Source organism: Eleutherodactylus coqui, chromosome 4 (genome assembly GCF_035609145.1).
Source record: "Eleutherodactylus coqui strain aEleCoq1 chromosome 4, aEleCoq1.hap1, whole genome shotgun sequence".
Taxonomy (NCBI): Eukaryota; Metazoa; Chordata; class Amphibia; order Anura; family Eleutherodactylidae; genus Eleutherodactylus; species Eleutherodactylus coqui.
The window spans coordinates 103,623,691-103,647,018 of NC_089840.1; the positions used below are offsets into that span (position 1 = coordinate 103,623,691).

At 42.7% G+C, this 23,328-nt stretch overlaps 1 protein-coding gene across 1 annotated transcript in view; it reads left to right on the plus strand.

The window, feature by feature from the left end:
• Positions 1–23,328, plus strand: part of WWC3 (WWC family member 3) — a 152,574-nt gene that overhangs the window by 108,826 nt on the left and 20,420 nt on the right. Inside the window, exons 10-16 of the mRNA XM_066599932.1 lie at positions 2,897–2,986; positions 3,687–4,252; positions 7,770–7,887; positions 10,528–10,602; positions 12,522–12,608; positions 16,928–17,120; positions 19,119–19,289. Of these exons, the coding sequence (XP_066456029.1) occupies positions 2,897–2,986; positions 3,687–4,252; positions 7,770–7,887; positions 10,528–10,602; positions 12,522–12,608; positions 16,928–17,120; positions 19,119–19,289 (1,300 nt within the window). The remainder of the gene's footprint in view (positions 1–2,896; positions 2,987–3,686; positions 4,253–7,769; positions 7,888–10,527; positions 10,603–12,521; positions 12,609–16,927; positions 17,121–19,118; positions 19,290–23,328) is intronic.

Genomic DNA, 23,328 nt, shown 5'->3' on the forward strand with positions numbered 1-23,328 from the left:
GGCATCTAATGGTCAACAAGCTCTACACAGGTGGAAGTTAAGGTCCTTCACATACAAGTTGCTTCTGAGAGCCTTTTATAGGCCAAGGGGGAACCAATTTTAGGGCCTCAGGTGACAAGACCGTTCATCTAATCACCTCACAACTCTAATCATTTGTATATGTGCCTGAGATGTAACTGCATGCCGGGTTTTGCAACAAAACGACAACTTCTAGGGGATGGATTTTTTTTTTTTACAAAGAGTGTATAAATGTAATAAACAATCGTACACTCCCCTCTCCTGGATCTCTGCAATTCCATTCTCGGCTTCCGTTATAAACATTAGCCATAAAGATAGAGTGAACAGAGCCCTACATGATGTGACGAAAAATAATCTAACCCTCTGCTGAAAATTAAAATGGAGAATTCTGTGACAGAAAGATGAGCCTTTGCTGCTGCTACCTTAATGATCTACTGTAGGAACGGACTGGAAAATCCAAGACAGAACATATTTGTATACTACAGTTGTAGTAAAATGGACCAAAGAAAGTTGTGCTGATACTGCTAGACCTGAATATTTTTGTTAAACTTTTCTGACAGTACAGATTTGGGTTCTTGTCTTCCGCATAAGCTTTAATTTGACATTTTTAAGCCAAAGATCCTGGTGCTGAAATGTTTTCCTAAACAGACTAACACTGGCTTGAAATAAGTAGGTGATTTATCTTCTGCAGAAGAGTGTTAAACTGTTGGTTTAGGAGAACAAATTGTTTTCTGGACATGTGTTATGCGAAACTGTAGGATTGGCAGCATGAGCCGAATCCCATAATGTATCATGTATTCTACAAGGAGGATCCAAAACAGACTGTTGCTAGGCTGACCTCCCTTGTGGCTCTCCGGGTAGCCAGGGAGGTCAGTCATCAATTCCTTCTCACCATGCTCAGAAAGAAGTGCATCATCTATCCCGGGGGTATAGGTTTGGATACAACGCCATGTACAGGCTAATAAACTGCTGAAAGATTGTAAAAGTTACACAGCATTGTTTTTATACAGTGATAGTGTGCAAACCTCTGAAAGGCCTATGCATGGCCGTTATCGCAAGCTTAGTTAGATGCCAACAACATGGGCCCTTCCAATTGATAAACCATTTGTCATGAAGGGAAATGGCATCTCTGTCACATGATATGGAATTTAGGTACTAGAATGATTTGGAATCGCAACCTTGCAGTTTGCTATAGGTGTATCATATATACATTAAAGGATACATTTTTTTAACAAAAGTGGTAAATTTTAGGCCACTAGAAGTAATGGAAAAATAGTGATCCCATTTGGGAACATTGGCACATAAAAGGTTTTAAAGAGGTTGTAACAGCTTTTTGGGGGTTTAGAGAAAATATACTTACAGGTTAATTTAACTTTGACTTGTATATTCTATCTCAGTGAGTTTTGTCTTCTTCTCTTATCATGATTGTCATCTTCTTCTCCTACCATGATTGTCATCTTCTTTTACTATGATTGTCATCTTCTTCCTCTACCATGATTATCGTCTTCTGCCTCTACCACGATTGTCGTCTTCTTCCTCTACCATGATTGTCGCCTTCTTCTCGTACTATGGTTATCGTCTTCTTCTCGTACCATGATTGTCGTCTTCTTCTCGTACCACGATTGTCGACTTCTGCCTCTACCACGACTGTCGTCTTCTTCCTCTACCACGACTGTCGTCTTCTTCCTCTACCATGATTGCCGCTTTCTTCTTGTACCATGATTGTCGTCTTCTTCTCGTACCATGATTGTCGTCTTCTTCTCATTCCATGATTGTCGTCTTCTTCTCGTACCATGATTGTCGTCCTCTTCTCGTACCATGATTGTCGTCTTCTTCTCGTACCATGATTGTCGCCATCTTCTTGTACCATGATTGCCGCCTTCTTCTCGTACCATGACTGTCGCCTTCTTCTCGTACCATGACTGTCGCCTTCTTCTCGTACCATAACTGTCGCTTCTTCTCGTACCATGATTGTCGCCTACTTCTCGTACCATGATTGTCGCCTACTTCTCGTACCATGATTGTCGCCTACTTCTCGTACCATGATTGTTGCCTTCTTCTCGTACCATGATTGTTGCCTTCTTCTCGTACCATGATTGTCGCCTACTTCTCGTACCATGATTGTTGCCTACTTCTCGTACCATGATTGCCGTTTTCTTCTCGTACCATGATTGCATAAGGAACGCCATGAAAAAAAGTGCAAAATTGATAATGTTGCTTATATACTGCATTATAAAAACAATAAACAAAAAGCAATGAAATATAGCTATAGCACATAAAAAAGAAGCCCCCACACAACCCCGTCAACAGAAAAATAAGCACAATTTTTTTTACGTGTTTTTATTTTGCAGAATACAACTGAAAAAAGCAAATTATATAAATTTGGTGTCACTGTAATTGTATTAACAAGCAGAATTAAGTTACTATGTCATTTATATTGCACGATGAATGCCATAAAAAAAAAAACATTCTATAAATTTCGTGCAGACCCAGCTGCAGCACATTTTCTTCCGTCGAAAAGCCGGGCAGCTGGGCAGAAATTAAATTCACCCCATTTTAGTCAATGGGGTCCTTCTGGCGCTGTTTGGTTCCATCCAGAGACGGAGCCATTCGGCCTTGAGGATTCCCCGGTCCTGATCCCCGAACAGAGCAGGAAAGTGGAATCCAAAAAAAGGGCAAAGGAGTATGAAGTGCAGAAAAAGGTCAGACCTATATTAGGGCTTGATGGGCTGTGAGATGAGAGGTGACAGTACTCTCGCGAAAAGACAGGTAAGCGGAGAGATGGAGGGTCACTGTCTAAAAAGGGTACCGTGAATCTGGGGACCCTAGGTAGAGATTTAGGGTGATAGAATCATAACACTGTGTCTTGTTCTTGAAGGTTACTGCTACAAGAGAAAAGAAACTGCCTCTTAAAGCATCTAGAAGAGGCTACTCGTCTGACTTCTTACCTTCATACTCAACTGAAAAGGTAGGTACCGACCTGTAATTTAGATCACCGGACTTCTCTTTGTTTCCATGTAGCCTTATTTAATGAAGAGAGATCCTATAGTTCTAGTTTCTGATTTTGCAGACTGGAGCTCCCGATGCTGCTGAACCTATTATAAGTGCAGTACAGATATACTGTCCTTCTGAGCTGGTTTTCACAATTTTTACCACAATGTGGTTTCCATACAACCAGTTCCAATAACATGTAATTCAGTGTCTTAAGAAACAAATGCATATATTTTTGTTGAGGCTTTTGCACTACGGTAGAGAGTAATTTCGTATGATGAAGTTTAAAAAACGAAAAATATCCCGCGCCTTGAAAGAAACCAATCTTTTTTTTATTTTGTTTAAAACAACGCGTTTCAACACATGATTGTGTCTTTATCAAGTTTATACATACAGCATGGTGTGTGCTGCCTTATATAATAAGGGATAACATACGTCTGAGGCTCACTTTCCAATTAACTAGGGGCTCACTTTCCAATTAGTAATTTCGTGCTACACCACAACTACTTTGTGTGAATAAAGACTTTTGTACAATCATATTAAGTTTTTTTTACTCATCAGTAAATGTAATATACATGTTCCTATATTTGCCATGCCTTGTGTTGTGTTTTATGCACAGCATTTCTCTGTAATGTACTTTTAATAGACGTTTTTTCTTGTATGTTTGCATGTTGCAGCTTGTCCGCCAGCAACCTTACTATGTCTTCTGGAAGCAGTCGGGGTTCCTTGGCCTCAAGTCGTGGATCTCTAGCATCAAGTCGAGGTTCTCTCAGCTCTATAAGCTTTACGGACATTTATGGTCTTCCACATTATGAGAAGCCTGAATCTCACTCGGAGTTTTCCCAGCACTTGCGCTTTGATATGATTCCATTAGATGCTGTTTGCAGAGACAGTCAATACTCTGAAACAGCCGGACTCTCCAACCTCAATAAACAGAAGATTTCAATGGAGACCCCTCAGTCATTAGCCTCTCTATCATCACGTTCATCGTTATCTTCATTGTCACCTCCAAGCTCCCCCTTGGACACTCCTTTTCTTTCTGCTTCACGTGACTCTCCGCTGGCCCAAATGTCAGAGGGTTTGGAGGAAATAATGGGGGCATTGGAAATCATAAGAGGGCATGGTCCTGCTGTAGCTGATGAAGAGACACAGGGAACATCTTCCCATTTACTAGGCTGTCATGCTGAAGGTAGAAACCTCAGAGAAGGAGGAGCAAAGTTTTCAAATCTTCAAATGAGAGCAGGTATGCTGTTTTCATCATGCAACAATGTACATTTATGTCACTTACTAAAAATCTATTGTTATTCTGAGGAGAAGTCATGAGATCCAGAATTCTGGCCTACAAGCAGGGGCATAACTAGGTGGAGGGCAGGTGGGGCATATGCCCCAGGCGCAACAAGGTGGGAAGGCAGGGGGTGATATACTACTACTTCCCTGACCTACAGCCTGGAGCCTGTGCCGCCTCCATCCTTCGACACAGTTGATTGCCACAGCTCTTGACAAATGATAAGCACCACAGCAGTCCCGGTCCCGACACAGCGCCTTTCTGTGTGTCTGAAGTCAACAGCGGATTGTCACGGCCCAGCGCTCCTGACAAGCAGCCAAGCCGCTCGAGTCTAGTGAGAGCACCATTTCAGTGACAGAGCTGCTCTCACTGTCAGACTCGGGTGACTGAGGCTGCTTGTCAGGAGCGCTGAGCCATGACAATCCGCTGTTGACTTCAGACACCAAGAGCAGTGTCATGTCGGACTCCAGACTGCTGTTCATCATCATTTGTCAGGAACCGGGGCAATCAGCTATTTCGTGTGTCAGAAGATGAGGGCTAATCCAAAAGAATTGCAAAATAAAAAAGCCCATTTAAGCCCCCTTAACCAATAAAATACATTTTATTGTTCTTATATCCTAAAAATGACTGATGGGCAAAAAAATAAAAAAAATAGTTGCCTCTCTAACCTGTATATAAGCTGCCTGTAAGAGTCCCGTTACACAGAACAACTGTGAGGCGCTGCAACGCCCAACGGCTGTCCCAGTTATTGCGGGTCCTGCGCTATCACACCGGAGCAGGCCGGAGATCATTTTCATCTGTCCACCTCCATTTACAGTAAACAGACAGTCATTCATACCCTGTTTCCCTGAAAATAAGACATGCCCTGAAAATAAGACATAGCATGATTTTCCAGAATTTTTAAGGATGCAAAATGATTTTTGAGGCTTTTTAAAGTTTGCTTGAAATATAAGCCCTACTCCAAAATTAAGCCCTGCTAACAGGTAATTAAAAAAGTCAATTTAAATAGTGTCCAGGCAGCTATACATGTAAAAAAGTTAAACCTTTTTGAACAAAAATTAATATAAGACACTGTCTTATTTTCGGGGGAAACATGGTAGATGAACACACTGCCTGTTCACACAGACCGATCGTCGTTTGATTTTTATGACTGCAGAAACTGAGCGACGAACGAGTTGTTTATCGTTCAGTAGCTGTCGGCATTTACACTGAACGATTATAGTTCAGATTCCCGTGATCCACTGAGAATCGGAATGATTATTGTTCAGTGCAGAAGAAATTTTTCCAGACTTTAGTGTATAATCGTTTATAGGTTGGTAGATTCCTCAACATTTCTTCCTATATGATTGCAAGAAAGCCGTATCATTGACACACAATGGCTGAGAGAGTTAAAACCAGGTCTCTGCTGCCGGCGGTAGACCATTAATATACCCCAGCTGAGGAGACTACTGTTTTTGAAAAAATATACATATTGTCCCTCGACATATTTCACCACAACTTGCATCAACAAGGGGTAGGGGCCAGCAGAGACCTGTTTTTTGCTCTGACGCATATGTGAACATGGCCTAAAATATATTTCATACTTGTATACTGTATGATTGGTGTGTTACATTAATTGGTGGAGGAAGGGGAGTTAAATATCAGGTGTGTGTGTGTGGGGGGGCAAACTGAATCCGGTACTGGTGCATCTTGTCTCCACCGGAACTATGGGTGAAGACCTGGGATTGTCCTGGTGTCGGTTGGCTACCTGACATTCTTCCCCAGACGCAAGCTGACAGCAGTACCCCGCGTTGTGGCATGTCGCCCTTCTCCTTTTTTAGCTGATAGCGTGTTTCTAGCAGCGATGTCAGTGTGGTTGTGCTGAGCTGCCATATCTGCTCCTGACCCCGCTGTCAGTCTATCCCCACAGCCCTGCCATCTTAGCTCCGGACCCCGCAGTTACATTTGCCGCTGCTCTACTATCATCTCGCCTCCTGCCTCCTGTCACTCTCGCTGCCGCTCTCCCTTCTCCCCTCCCTGCTCTGGCACTGTCAGTCACCCCCACGGCCTACTATACCCGCTGTAATGCCTGCTGGCGTACTCCTCCACCACTGAAGGTGGCTGCGCTGTCACCTGGCTGGATGGAGGCACCACCACTGAAGCCGGCACCACCGTTACATGCATGTAGGTAATCGTAGGCTCAAGGCCGGCTGGTTCTACCCCGCTAACATTCTAGCCGCCGAACTCCCATCAGTGCTACAATCTGTTGTGCCGTTTCAGAAACTGGCCCCCTCTCTCTCTCACTCCCTGTTCCCCGCTGGCTGTCAGCCGCTTTCTTTAGTCTCCGTCTAGGTAGCCAATCACCAGTTGTGGGCGTTCCCTATAACCCCCCCCCCCCCCCCCCCGACAAAACCACATATCCATATCCACCTATTGTTCTGGTGGAGACAAGATGCGCCAGTACCACTGAATCCTTGCCCCAGGTGCAGGTATACCTAAATACGCCTCTTGTCTGCAAGGGCCATGCACCAGAATTCTAACCTTAAAAAGTTGCATATTTTTATGCAAACCCTACTTGCGTAGAAATTAATGATTTTTTTTTGCAATTTTTCTGCCTTTCTAAAAAGTCTGAGTTTTAGCAAAAGGGGCTGAGCAAATTTACAATAATTTGTGATAGAAACTGACAAAAATTATAATGCAATTATACACCAGTATATAAGTCATATGGAGTTGACTCCATATGATCTCAGGACCAGAGATGTGGCACCTCTTAATAAATTGGGTGCATTGGACTGCAGTGTACTTTGGATTAAGAGTGGCGTATTATCTTGACTGTATCAACTGGATATTTTCATATTGTTATTATTATGCTCAGGAAAGTATGCATCTCCTTGGTAACAGACCACAAACAAAACCCTGTGTAGTCCAGTGCTTCAGCCATACTATATTCCATCCACACCCTCATTCTTGTTAACTTGCCAAATATATTTTAATAAAATGTAGGGGACAGGTGAAAGGGCATGTGACTACTTTTAGGTGTTCACCGCTTCGGAATAACATTTTACATAAACTTTTTAATCTTTTATTTACTCATTACCATATTCAACTTTTTGTGGTACACACACACATATATATATATGGCTTGTGGCATGGTATTTCTCGATAACTGCGCAACAAATGCATCACTTGTAAGACACCCTAAATTTTGCCTTTTAATGATGCTGCCTCTTAGTTCACCCACTAGGTGATTGTATTTTACATAATATAAAGGGATTTCCCCACCAATTACATTGTAACAATCCCACAGAGAGGTGATAAATGTTATTGGTAGGAAACCCCCTGATGTGTGATTTTGATCTATTTTTGGTGACATGCCACCACCTAGTGGTTAAATGTAGTATAGCACTACATTTTCAAACAGGATGTGTTGCAAAGGTCACTTTTCAATGACTGATAGTTACTTTGTTCTATAATTTGTGTTTTGTATCATTTACAGAAATTGCAATCCCTGAAGATTGTGGAATAAGTCTAGAGAAAGCCAAAGGAGTCTCTGCTGGATTATCAGATGACTCTCTCGCAAGTGACAGTGGCGTTTTTGAAGCATTATGTAAAAGGTTTGCTATTTTAATGGAACTATTCAACAACTTCACCTGGTAGTTTGGAATTGCTATATGTATGAAAACCATTGAACCCCTCCCTCTCTATATCCTCGTGCATGTATGTATGGAGTAAAAGAAAAATACCAGTCACCAGCATAATTATAGGGGATGCAGTTGCACCCGGGCCCAGGAGCCTTAGGGGGCCCATAAGGCCTCTCTTCTCCATATAGGGAGCCCAGTACTATGAATAAAGCGTTATAGTTGGGGGGCCTGTTATAGGTTTTGCATTGGAGCCCAGGAGCTTCAAGTTACACCTCTGCGTTAAGGAGTTTCAAAAAGTTGGGACGTCCCAAGATAAACTTTTGCACCTGGGCCCATGAGCCGCTGCTGGGTTGTAAGAAACAGCCGACACCCATATTCGACACCCAGTCTCCACAGCACTACCTATTGGAAGACAACATTCCTGCAAGCCAATGTCACACCTTTATACAAGCCTTGTAACAATGACTGGGGCTCAAACAAATGGGTCAGATTCTGTGTATGATCTGCAATTATTTGCGGAAAGTAATCACGGATGCAAGCATTTTTCCTCGTGGATGTACATGTATGCACAGCGTATCATCCGCGTGGAACAAATCTCTCTCTCCCCTTCAGCCGTCATTCCGGCTTTTCTATCTATTTTTCTATGAAGTTGCAAGCGTTTCCGCCACTCATATGCAAAGTTAAATGTGTATGGGCTGCGGATCGCTCGCATCCATAGACATTCAGGCTGTCAACATGGAATCTGTGTTAAAATAGAGTAGGAGTGTCAAACTCATTTTCACCGAGGGCCACATCAGCCTTATGGTGACCTTCAAAGGGCCGATTGTAAGACAGTATTAGTAAGGGCCTGTTCACACAAGCGTATTCGCATACATAATATGCAGTGAATAGAAGCCATTAATTTCAATGAGTTCATTCACATGATGTATATTTTCACACAGCATGACCTATTTTGTTGCGTACTACGCACCCCAATAGGCCATTGAAGTGAATGGGCTGCGCAAATACGTGGTGAATGCGCAGGAAACCTGTGTATTCACTGCGTATTTGCTCACCATCTCAGTGGGTCCATCTGTGTCCTTTTTTGCGTGCCCAAGTATGCAGGCATAAGCGATTTTCGATTGTGCAAATATGCAGCGTATTTCTGCAACCGAAATATGATTACGCCCGTGTGAACGATCTCTAATAGTGACCCTTATAGTGGTCGCAGTAGTAATAGTGACTCTGATAGTGGCCCCAGTAAAAATAGTGACCCTCATAGTGGCCCCAGTAATAATATTGACCCCCACAGTGGCCCAATTAGTAATAGCGACCCTCACAGTGGCCCAATTAGTAATAGCGACCCCCACAGTAATAATATTAACCCCCTCAGTAGTAATAACCCCACAGTAATATTATCCTACTCAGCAATATTAACCCCCGCATAGTAATATTAACCTCCCCCAGTATTAATATTATGCCCATCAGTAATATTAACCGCATAGCAATAATAACCCCCTCAGTAATATTAACCCCCCTTAGTAATATTAACCCCCCCTCAGTAATAATAACCCCCCCCTCAGCAATAATAGTTCCGTCCCCCAACCTGACATCAGTGTGTGCGCCCGGCACGCTTCCTCCCTGAGTCCTCTCCTGCAGAACTGAGGAGCAGGGGACTCAGGGGAGGAGGATCCCGGCTGCACACTGACATCAGAGTGTGCGCCATATAGCATAAAGCTGCATCAACAGCATAATTTCATCTCACTCTAAGTTAGACCATTAAATGCAAACGCCAGTAAAGAGCCTCAAATCTCTGGCTCAATAGAAGATCCACTTGTCAAAAAAAAAAGCTGGCAGCATGTCCGGATGCAAAAGAAATAAAGTCTTTAATACCCCATCATCACAAATGAGAGCAACGTTCCGGCTAGTTGGCCTTCTTCAAGCTCACCAACATATAGCTCCACATATGCGGCATTCCCGCGGGTCTACTGTGCATGATATATATATGCATGATAAAATATTCTAACTGCGCATGCATCCAAAGAAATTCTCAATGCGCACGCGTGTCGCCATTTTCTTGTAGTCCTTACATGTCCCCACGGGTCTACTGCGCATGCGTTGAAGTATTCTAACTGTGCATGCGTCCAAAGAGATTCTCAATGCGCACGCGTATTGCCATTTTCTTGTAAACCTTTACATGTCCATTGCATATCTATCATTATTGGACGTACAGACATAGAGCCAGCATATATGTGTCACAATATCCGCATTCCCTACAGCTCACAATACTTCCATAGATGTATGTATAGGAATGAATCCACAGAAAGGAAAGGATATAGTTAAGAAGATGAAATTCTCCCAGTGATACATGGGTACCCTCAGTGGGTTAATACAGCAATATATGAATGTAATTATGCACAGGGTTGCTGCCTACTAATAGGTGGCGCTATAGAGGCATTGCTTGCCTTGTGTACGAAGGTCGCCCATCTTCAATAGGTGCATCATATAGTGTTCTGCACCATTCTCGTATGTAGTCTGTAAAGAGAACTCTGCCTCATCTGTTTGCCTATAATATTAGGTAATCCGAATCCTAAAAACGTGCCTTAATATTTTATTCATGGTGTCTCTCTACAGGAATGAGAATGTTGAGGATTCCGCATGTAAAGACTCAGAGAAAAGAGAAGAACCTCAAGTGCATGTTGGAGTAGTGTGAGTGGAGCTTTGCATAGACTTTCCATGTTTTATCACTTCTAGCTTTTCTGTATTTTCTAAACACACATAATATATATGTATCTATAGATCTCCACAGATATCAGGGCTGTCAGGCAGAACTAAGATGCCCCAGCTGCTAGCTTTTTTCCTAAATAATCTTGCAAATATGAAACATTTTAATAGCTAACAATAAGAAATAATGTTACATAATAAAAAGTTAGGCAGCTGAGCAGAAAGTGAACGGACCCCATTTGGTGCTCCTCGGTTCTGTCCTAAGACGAAGCCATTCGGACATAGGGATTCCCCTTTCCTGTTCTCCAAACGGAGCTGGAAAGCGGAAGCCTCGAGGCAGGTTTGAAACCACCCTTAGGCTGCTTTCACATCTGCGTTAGGGTCAGTTTAGGATTTCTGTTTCTCTTCTCCGCTTTTGGTGGAGACAAGCTGACATTAAACGGCTGCATTTTTTTTCCATTGATTTCAATGGGGTTTCAAAAAACCAAACTGAAAGGATTCCATATGTTTCCATTCCGTTAGGTTTTCTTTTTTTTTTTTTACAGAAAAATAGCACAGTTTGCAGCATTATTTTCCCATCCAAAAACCCCTCGGAAACCTGACAGACTGGAAGCAAGCTGAAGCCTTTCCGTTTGCTTTCCACTGTTTTGCAACCCCACTGAAATTAATTGAAATAAACCCCCCCCCCCCAAAAAAAAATTGATTCTTTTCCCCCCCATTTCTCTCCTCCCAAAGCGGAGCAGAGAGACGGAAACCCTGAACTGACCCTAACGCAGGTGTGAAATTAGTCTAACACAGCACAAAAGTTTTTCATGTTCACTTCACACTTTCTTCTCTGCTCTCTCCATATACTGTACCTGTATAGGATGCATTTTAGAGGGACTCATATGTATGAGTTGTACTGCATGTAGGCAAGAAGGAAGTATTCTCAAATGGTATTCTGCAATCTGAGGGGCTCATACATGCACAGACACTCTCCATAGTGAAAAGCACTTACAAAAACAGCTGAACTCTCCTACTGGGCTTTTCCATATCTCTAATAGACTACACTGCTTCCCTGAAAATAAGCCCTACCCTGATATTTCAGGATTTTTGGCAGGCTTGAAATATTGGCCCTACCCCCAAAAAAAGAATAGCTGCATTACATAAAAAAGAAGAAAAAAAAGGAATACATTACCTAGCAGGTCCCTCCTGCTGCTCTCCGGAGCTCCGACGTGCTTCTTGCAGTCCTCGACCGCCCACAGAAGATCACTTCCTGGTTACTGGATTTATAAATCCCATCTTCAGGAAGCGATGGCACTGATTGGCTGAGCCATGCTCTAGAATCAATCAATGCAGTGCTTGATGAACCAATGTGATGGCCGTGATTGGTTCATTGAGCGTTGCATTGATTGGTTCTCAAGCGCCGCTCAGCTAATGGAGCCATTGCTTCCTGGAGTCGGGATTTATGAATCCCGTAGCCAAGAAGTGATCTTCTGTGTGCGGCCGAGGACTGCAAGAAGCGAATCGGAGCTCCAGAGAGCAGCGGAAGGGACCTGGACTGAGCCTGCTTGGCAAGTATAATAAGACATCACCTGGGGAAAAAAAATAAGACCTAGTGCCTCTTTTGGGGCAAAACCTAATATAAGACAGGGTCTTATTTTCTAGAAAACCCGGTATTATGGAGATTGATCCAACTCTCTATTGCAAATGAGGAACATAAAGCATTCAGTGTTGTAGATTAACCTCCAATGACATATTGGTTTATTTCTAATGCATAGAGACTTTCACAGTTTTGTAGGTCACTTTACTGCAATCCCCTCCAGCATGATGAACGTTTCCCAACCTCTTATATTACAATGAGTTTATTTGCCTTTCTGCTATTGTAAACCACGCACTTACGTGTAACGTGTACTTTATTGTAGGTATGATTGTGGAAGCGAATGTCTTTTTGTACATGTTTTACAGCTTAAACATTTTAATGGGCTCTCCGTCAAGCAAGGATGCAAAATGTAAGTATGTGACGTAATTATATGCTACACATATTGGGACTGTCAGAGCTGCAGAACTGTTACACTGTTACAAGTTTATTCTGTCTTACTGTAATTAGCCTGAAATGGTGATGATTTGCAAAAATGTGAGCTCTGTACAGATTTTTTTGCTTGTCTTGGTAATTTAAAGAATCTTCTGAAATGTCAGTCATACTTACAAGAAGGTTGCATTGATAGGGAGGAAGGAGGGCCAAAATTTAAGACCCATGCCATTTTCTTAGTTGAGCGAGTCCTGGTTGTTAACAGACAAATATATGTACTCGGTTTCATCAATGAGAGATAGGGCGGCTTCACAGAAGCGTAGTGCTGCCAGCATGTCACAGCAAGTATGCAATGATACTGTGTACGTGCTGCAGGCCGCTGATCGCCATGCACTATGTTGGTGTGCATACGCATGTAATACGTGCCAGGATAGCATATGCTACGATCTTTCTTGAGTATTTCGCACAATATGTGTGAGTGGCAACACGGGAGCCTATGGCAGATTGGTGCAGTGTATTCCGCAAGCAAAACCCGTGTGCAGAATACGCTGTAACGATATGTTCGTGTGAAGGAGCCCTTACGGAATTCATGAGTGAGTCTCTTGAAACACAAATAATGATACAAAGTTATTACAGCACCAGTTGGACCACCATGCAGCTGCAAATACAGTATGGCAACTTCAATGCCCTTCATGTCAGTCGCAGTGTCTTCCATTCCAGCAGCGATGCCCATTATGCCATTTACAATGTTCCTAACCCCTTAAGGACATGGCCTATTTTGGGCTTAAAGGGAAGCTAAGCTTATAGGCTGAAAGTAAGTGACCCACTGAGTCCAGGGATGTACAGGTTACACTTACCTACCCCATCATTCCCCCGATGTCACCACTGAAAGCCACCACTGAATGCATTGAGTGGCACACTTAGTAGTCCACCTGTTCTAGTTTTAGAATGGGCAGACTGCTTAGCGCGCCGCTGACATAGGGGGAACAACAGGGAAGGTAACCATAAAACTTACATCCCTGGACTCAGCGGGTCACTTACCTTCAGCCCATGAGTCTCTTTAAGGGCACCCACCCACTGGCGTTTTTTTTTCCCTGCGAAATTCGCAGCATTTTTTTTTTGCAGGGGTCTATGGGACTTGTAATGTTAAAATCGCAATTTACCGCGATTCGCATAGACCCCTGCAGAAAAAAAAATGCGAATTTCGCAGGGAAAAAAAAACGCCAGTGGGTGGGCGCCCTAAGGATGAAAATATTTCTTGGAGATTTTCATGTCCATTTTTCAAAACCCATAACTTTTTTATTTGTCTTCCACATGGTCATATAAGGGCTTGGTTTCTGCATGATGAACTGTAGCCTTTATTGGTACAATTTTGGGGGTACATATAATGCATTGTATAAATGTTTATAAACATTTTTTGAAGGGTGAATAAACACCTCAATTCTGCCACAGTTTTTTGCCTTTTCTTTACAGCGTTAACCATGCAGCATAAATAAATAACAAGTTTTTTTTCAGTGAGTTGGTACAATTACACCAATACAAAATTTTCTTTTAAATTTTTTTTAAGTTTTTCCACTTATGCACAAAAAAAATTTCATCACTGCAATCACAGTCCCATTTTTTTTTAAATTTTTCCATCAACAGAGCTGTCTAAGGGCTTGTTTTTGTATGACTAGCTATAGTTTTTATTAGTACCATTTTGGGGTACATACGGTGCTTTTAATCACTTCTATTGCATTTTTTGGCAGGCAAAATACACAAAATAAGAATTTTGGCTCACTTTCTTACAAGTTTTTGCCATGCAGGATAAGCAGTGTGGTCAATTAACTGTACAGGTCAAATGTGCATTATTTATTTATCATTTTTTTAAACAGGGGGACCCCTTTTTTTTACTATTTTTTTTTTTTCAACAATTGTTTTTATGTCTCTGTAGGGGACTTGAACCCATGATTGTATGATTGTCTGTACAGCATTTTATTATCGCTATTGCTAGCGATCATGTGCTATAGCATTGCGACAGACCGATGAAGTCATATCATGCTCCCTATTTGAACCCTTTACATGCTGCAATTAACATTGATCGCGGCATGTAAGGGGTTAATAGCAAGGATAGGTGTTTCCACCAATCCCTGCTGGCCCAGCGGTAGGCCAGCTGTCAGTCACAGCCAACTCCTGTTATAGATGGTGTAGGTCATGCTCTGAGCCCCTGCCATGCACAGGGTGTAAGCTTATGTCCTGTTGCCTTAAATACCAGGCAGCTAGGACATAAACTTACGTCATTTAGCATTAAGGGATTAAGACAGCCACATTGCTCCCCTTCGTGGTGTCCAGCCCTTTGTAAAGCCGGGTGCATTTTCTCCCTGTGCTTCTCATATTATATGCCTTCCTCTGGATCAACGTTGGGGGAGTAATAGGCTGAACTGGATGGATATGTGTGCTTTTTTGACCTTACCGGTACATACTATGTTACCTGCCTTTGCATGTCAGGTTCTTTAACTAACTTTGGCTCCAACATCACTTACCTTTAGAAGACATAGTATCAGCCCTGATTAGAAAACCTGTAGAACATAAACTTGGGTCAAACTATGTTAAAACTTCAGTTCTGCAAGAATCCGAACCTCAGGCAGTTTGTTTCTGGTGGTCCTTCTTCAATGGATGTAGCTCAGTGGTTAGCACTGTTGCTTTGCAGTACAGAGGTCCTCGGTTCAAATCTGATAGACAACATCTGTATGGAGTTGAAAAATTGAATTTAGATGTCCTTGGTCAGTTTTGAACCTAGCACTGCAGTGCTACAAGGCCATAGTACTAAACACTGAGCTACCATGCATCTACGTCTTCTGGAGGAGGAGAAGGAGAACAAGAAGAAACCCAAGGAGAGCATACAAACTCTATGCGAATGATGTCCTTTGTCAGATTTGAACCTAATAGTCCAGCATTGCAAAGCAACACTACAACTACTGAGACACAATGCATCTTCCTTCTCTGAAGGAGAAGAATCTGACCACGAGTAATATCTGCATGGATTTTGTATGTTCTCTTTATGCTTCTTCTTTTTGTTCTTCTTCTCATTCTCCTCCTCCGAAGAAGAAAGAGGGTAGAAGGAGGATGACATTTTAGTGGTTAGCTATGTTGCCTTGCAAAGCTAGAATTCTAGGTTCAAATCTGACCAAAGACAACATCTGCATGCAGGTTACCAATTCCATGCAGATGTTGTTTTAGTCAGATTTGAACCTAGGACTGAGCCACATCCATTGAAGGACTACCACCACGATGACCTCCTCCCTTAGGCAATGTTTAATATTAGTTTTAAGGCTTTCTTTATGAATTTCCAGTTCGCATCAAACTAATTCAGACCAGGCTGAAATTCAGCAAACTGGCCAAACTAAACTTTTGAAAAAGTTGATAGCTGTTGATAAAGGCTACTGTAGCCGAAACGCGTTCAGCGTGGACCTGTGAGCTGTATGCTTTTTACTCGATAAAGAATGAAATTTTTTTAAAGGGGTTGTCCCGCGCCGAAACGGGTTTTTTTTTTTTTCAACCCCCCCCCCGTTCGGCGCGAGACAACCCCGATGCAGGGAGGTAAAGAAAGCTCACCGGAGCGCTTACCTGAATCCCCGCGCTCCGGTGACTTCTCTACTCACCGCTGAAGATGGCCTCTTCCTCCGTGGACCGCAGCTCTTCTGTGCGGTCCACTGCCGATTCCAGCCTCCTGATTGGCTGGAATCGGCACGTGACGGGGCGGAGCTACACGGAGCTACACGGAGCCCCATAGAAGACTGCAGAAGACCCGGACTGCGCAAGCGCGGCTAATTTGGCCATCGGAGGGCGAAAATTAGTCGGCACCATGGAGACGAGGACGCCAGCAACGGAACAGGTAAGTATAAAACTTTTTATAACTTCTGCATGGCTCATAATTAATGCACAATGTACATTACAAAGTGCATTATTATGGCCATGCAGAAGTGTACAGACCCACTTGCTGCCTCGGGACAACCCCTTTAACGGTAGCAGCTCCTCTCCACTTCTATTTTTCTCTAAACTTCTGAAAAGTTTGCTCACCTTTGCTGCTGATCTTATGGTCACAGTTGCTTCCATGCAAGTATACAGTTCTATACATTTGAAAATGTAAATGGCCAGCCCGGGACACCCGGTAGACTAGTGGCATCATGTTGCCTATGGCTAATGTTGCCTCTGATAATATCCTTTCACCTTAATGTTTTTGTTTCTTTAAATGCATCATTTTCAGTTGTAACAGTAAGTTATGTTATTTAGGATATGCTTTATATATTTCTATTGCAGACATATTCGTGTTTATCTGCCTTCTCTTGACTCCATCACACCAAGCACTTACTGCTCAAAAGCTTTGGACTTCCAAATGCCTCTGATGTTTAATGAAATTTTTCAAATTCCTATGCAATCCAGCGTCTTGAAGCTGAGCTCCTTGCAGCTATACATATGTTCTGTGTGCCCTGAACAACAGGAAGAGCTGCTGGTGAGTAGGGATTGCAAACCTCAGACATGGCATTCAGCTGAGTCATCTCTAAATATTTATGCGAATTTGCAATATACTGTACATTGTGTCTTCAAGATGAGATATCAGTAAACTGGGCTGTATAAATACTGTTCTCTGTCTGTTGCTTATTCATCTCCTAAATATTCCACAGATATTGTCATCAATCACATCTGTCGCTGTACTCACTGGGACTGGCTATTTAATTTCCCCATCCCAGACTAACGCTAGGGCCAATTGCATAGGAAGCCAATTAACCTACTATATCTATATGTTTTTGGAGGTTGGAAAGGAACACTGGTAAAAGATACAGTAAAAGTTCATTCAGCTATTGTGATTGGTTATCTGTTCATTTACATTAGTTCTGGATATAGAATCCTAGAATTGTAGAGTTGGAAGGGACTTCCAGGATCATCAGGTCCAATCCCCTGCTCAGTGCAGGATTCACTAAATCATGCGAGACAGATGTCTGTCGAGCCTCTGTTTGAAGACTTCCATTGAAGGAGAACTCACCACCTCCTGTGGTAACCTGTTTCACTCATTGATCACCCTCACTGTCAGAAAGGTTTTTTGAAATATCTAATCTCCCTTTCAGTTTAATTCCATTGCTTCTAGTCTTTCCTTTGCAGAGAGATCAGCCTTATTCTCATTTGCACCTGTAGCAGGCCTTCAGATATTTGTAGACAGCTATTAAGTTTCTTCGCAGCCTTCTTTTTTGCAAGCTAAAAATTTCCAGATCCTTTAACTGTTCCTCATAGGACATGATTTGCAGACCGCTTACCACCCTAGTAGCTTTTCTCTAAACTTGCTTCAGTTTGTCAATGTCATTTTTTAAATTGTGGTGCCAAGAACTGGTCACAGTATTCCAGATGAGGTCTAACTAAGGAAGAATAGAGGGAAATAATTACCTCACATGGTCACATGCTGGCTCTGGTTAATTTCTGCATTCTCATCCAAATACTTGGATATAGGCTTTATCTTTCCCGATATAGAAGTCAGGCTCACAGGCCTGTAGTTTTCTGGATCTACCTTATTCTCTTTTTTTTTGAAGATAGGAACAGTTGCCCTTCTCCAAACGTCTAGGTCTACTCCTGCTCTCCAGGAAGTTTCAAAGAAAATGTGCTGTGTACCAAGAATTCTACCTAACTGCTGAAGACTTGGCCTGAGTTAGTGAGTTTAGCATAGTAACATAAAATTCTAAGGTGTAAAAATAGATATGAGTCTTTGAAGTTCAGCCTATTATCTAACGAGAAGACAAAACAACCCCATGAGTTGCCAGTGTTATCCTTAGTGGACAGAATTATTCCTTACTCTAGTATAGGTAATGAGAATAGTCCTTAGAGCTATAGTACAGTATATAGTTTTATATTCCATTGACTTTGACCAACGTGTAACTGGTCAAAACAAGTATAGTGTAAAATGACTTTCTTGAGAAATGTTCACATGTGCAGTTCAGTGTAGTCGCACACAAGAATACTCCTGATGTCTCATTTGTTTCATTTGAATTAGTATTTTTTGGTTTCTAAACTGGATATTGCTGTTCATAACGAAAATGAAAAAGGTTTCTCTTTAAAGGGATATTCTGAGTTCTTCATGCTGGGTCTGAGTTGACAGGCTGCAGTCAGGCGATTTCCAAAATGTCACAGGCTGCCACAGCCAATCACAGGCCTCAACACTTGACAACTGAGGTCTATGATTGGCTGTATCATGTGACGTCCTGTAAACAGGCTGACTGCAGCCTGTCATCCCAGACCAGGGCCGGAGAATAGAGCTGCAGCACTGGATGTGTTGGGACTCTGGAGAGGTATTGACTCTCTTATGATATTTGGCCATGAGCAGCAGGATTAAAAAATGCAGAAAACCCCTTAAAGAACTTCTGAAGCCCGTTGTTTGGATTATTTTCTGACCATATGCCATTGCGTTTCACAGTTGCCTGTTCAAGGGTCTAATTAACAGTATTATATTCCTTTGCCTTTACAGGGGATTGCTCAAATTGGCTTGGCTGGCTATGAAGGTGCAAAAGAGATGCATATTCAGTGGTATCCTGTCCAAATCTACAGCAGTGCTGTGCCACAGAGGGTTAATGATGGCGCTTGCATTGGAGACTGTACTCAGACATCTGAGTCTGAAATCACTAATCGACGAAAAACGGTGAGTACCACTTACAGAGCCAACGGATGCTGTGGCTAGGTGACGTAGATTCAGAACTATGGCCTGGTACAGAATACTTTAGTCAAGCCTATTCGTAAGAAGTGCTACATTGAGCACATGTGTAGTAGTTATGAAAGTCCCTTTGAAGGAATTCTGCCACCAGGTTCATGCTGCCTGAACCACAAGCAGCATGAATCCAGGGCAGGTATGCTCATTACCCCGGTGTATGTTTTATTCTAAACACACTTTGAAGTTCGACTTAGAGCTGAGCCTTGAGTCACAGAGGCGGGCCATGACGGTCTCTCCCCACTCGAATCATTCAGAGTGACAACATTCTCCCTATGTACAAAAGGGAAGCGAGCTGTTCATCTACATGATGCGAGCGGGAAGAGGCTGTTGTGGCCCGCCTCTGTGACTCAAGGCTCAGCTCAGAGTCAAACTTCATAAGGTGTTTAGTCTTAAATGTCGCAGTGCTTTAGAATAAGACATACCTGGGGGTAATTGGCATACTTGTCCCGGGGTCCTGCTGCTCATGGTTTGGGCAGTATGATCCAGGTGACAGAATCCCCTTAAACTATTTTGCCTATTTCTTACTGTCCTCTCTCATTCACATGGTGCGTTCCCCCACAGCATTGGCACTCCACTGGGACATACTTGACTTCAATATTGTACAGTTCAGTATGTCATTCCATGCATGACTTTTCTTAAGGTGTACCCTAACTTTAATTTTCTTCCCCCATAAATCATAAAAATAGCTTGTAATATATCTTAGAACAGAAAAATCCCATTATCCACTTATCAGTCACTGCTTTCCTTCTGCCCCTTGTGCACTGATCAATCATGCTGAACTTAGTGATAACATTCATATACAAGAGTCAGTACACTGAGAGATCAGGTTATAGTTACATGCCCTAGAAGTTTATGGACACGGCAGGAGGAGGAGAAGGAGGAGGAATTAGCTACGACCAGAAAGAGAAAGAGATATACAGACTAACAGAGATTCTGCAGCAGTCTCTAGTAAGTTTTCTACTTTTTCACCTTCGTGCTGGATTCATGGCTATACTGCTCAGTACTCCTGTATAATGTCTTCCACGCTGCTGCTGCTGCTTCTGAGGATGTGCTACAGAGAGATAGGGGAGCAGGATCTTCTCTTCTCTGTGTGTGCCATGAATGGGAGACATTATAGCAGCTACTCAGTGTTTCTCTTGAGCCTACAGAAGGGGAAAACAGCTAAAAAATGCAGTCATATAATGGAAGTAGTGTTATACCTCCCCTGCACACATGGCAGCTCATTCTGAAAGTCGGCTGAAAGTTTAATTATGCTATAAGGGCTCCCACCTACTTGCGAGGGCGATAGTGCATTTTTAAAATCGTTGCGATATCGCAGTTGCCAACTTGCGATTTTTGTGCGATTGCACTGCGATTTTTCCCCCCCCCCCCCACTAAACTCGCATCGCAAAGCTCTATGTATTGTGGCTGTCCTGCGATTTTTTTTATCGCAGCGTTTTTGATGCTTTAAACATAATTATAGAGCAAAGCTTGGACGGCCCCCTCGTAATTTGAACGAAACTGGCGCGCAAGCGATTCTGCGATGTGCGATGCGTTTTTACGACAACCATTGACTTGCATGGGCGAGGGAAAAATCGGGCATCGCACTAATATAGGGCAGTCGCAATCGATAAAAAATCGCACCAGCACTGCGAAAAAAAACCCACAAATGCGCATAGCCATATTACAACTTATTTGTTTCAAACTAGAAAGTTTTAGCGCTCCATCGCAGCGCTAAAAAAACGCAAAACGGTAACGCAAGTGGGTGGGAGCCCTTAGGGAGATGGAATAAAACCTCCCCAGTACCATTATGACCCCCTTATGCTATAAATTACCCCATTTGGCATGAACATCAGAATCACTCAGAAAACAAGTATGTGTTTAATTTGTGGCATGTAATAGACTGATTAGATATTACTGCTCACTGTGTGGAGATAGATATTTAGTTGGATGTTTTTCCAATGAATTTTTCATGGTACCAAAATATGGGAATATGGTGCATTGTGGCATCTGATACAGTCAGCCATTCATATGATGGCCTGGTGAACATCTGACTTAGGCCCCCTTCACGCGGGCATATTTGCGCTCATTGATTTCAAAGGGTTCATTCACATGCGGGTCAGGCACAAAAAAATGCAGCATGCTCTATTTTCCTGTGCATTTGCTCACCATGGAAGTCAATGGGGATGAGCAATACGCTAGGATATTTGTGAAACACCGCATAATTGCGCAGCAAAAAGAAACATCTAGAACTCATTGGACTAATTGGCCATTTCAATCTGTGTGTCTTTTTTTGCCGCATGCAAATGCATATGCCTTGTGGAAGCTAAAAGTACAGTAAAATACATGTGCAGATAAGCACCATGCATTCCACAAGTAGCGCTCAGGTGCTCGCAAATACGCATCCTCTCGTGTGAATGGGGCCTTATGGCAGGAGAGCTCGGTGTGTCTTGCTGCTGTGTTGGAGAAGAGAGTTCACAGGAAAATATAATATTAAGTTCTCTGCTCCTTAATAATTAACTAGTAACCCGCCAGAGTCCTTCCAAAGTCCTGCTGTGAGTTCAGGAGCAAATAATTCAGAAATGAAAAGTACCCTGCCAGCTTCTCAAAGTGTCTTCTGCCCTATTCATATATTCATTAAATGTATCCGCATCCGCACAAACAACACATTATTCTGTGACAAACATGTCAGGCATTATACAATTGTACCTCCCTACGTACCGTTTCATCAGGGTGTAACTTCTGTTAGTAAGGGTATAGTAGCACACTTCTGACACTTTCAAAAAACCTTGGGCCTCGTGTCCACGGCCATACGGCATCCATGCAGTCTGTACCAGTATTTCTAGATATCAGGTCTGCCAGCAGAGACGGCGTAGGGCTGCAAGCGTAAGCACATAACCACGTATCACACACACACGGACATGCGCAGTGTGACTCTTTGTTTTTCTTTTTTAATTTCCCACTCTGTTTCATAGCTGGGATGCATATAGAATCACCACCCATACGTAATGTATTCTGTATGGACGGTGTTGCATCTGCTGCCTAAACCAATGTATAGGGCTTACGTTGCGTGGTATGCAGAGAAATAGTGCATGCTACGATCGATTTCTCGTGTATATCAACATGCGGTGTCTACCTGCACATAGTGCATAGATGAATAAAAGCCCATTGACTTTCATTGACTCCATTCACTGCATTTTATGCGGCAGTGAATTGCACGTGTTAGACACAGTGAAACAAAACATCCCGTGGATATGAGCCCTTAGCCTTTTGAACAATATGCAGGATTGCTTTCCATATTTTAACTTGCTGGTGTAGAACAGGTTAATCAGTCATCTTAGGGTGGAGAAATTAATAGCATGCTTTACTAATATGTTATTTACAAATAAGCCTTCTTGGATGCAGAGGTTACAGATAAAGTGTAGCGGTTTCATGCACTAGAGTGAAGCCTCTGGTGTAGCAGCTGGTTTGGGGAGTAGTCAGGGAAGAGCCAGGTGTCAGCAACAGGAGATCTCGTGTTGTGCTACAAATGTAGGAGGCAGGTAGCATTGTCACAAGGAAAGACAGAAGTCGGTATTAGGAGGTCTCAGTTTGATAGTAGAGGAGCAGGTAGAAATGAAGTTTGACCAAGGCTTGTAGCACAATAATCACGCGCTGGATCTGAGGCAGGGTCAGGCTTTTATGGGAAGTTCTAATTAGTGGCAGAGTGGGGCCAGGACAGGGAGGCAGGAACTAGACTATGGTGTGGGTTTGGAGGCAGGCTATCTGCCCTGTGTGGACCCAGCCTTAGGATATGTTTACACGTAGTGGAAATCCTGTGGCAAAATCTGCTGCATTTCCCCAAAAGACACAGAGTCTAAATACCATAATCGGTGTGGATTTTGACTCAAAATCAGTTGTGCTTCTGCAACGGATTTCAGAATTTACCACGTCCGTCTCATCTCTGAAGTCATTGAGCTCTCAGAACCTCCTTCACAGGCACCTGACAGCC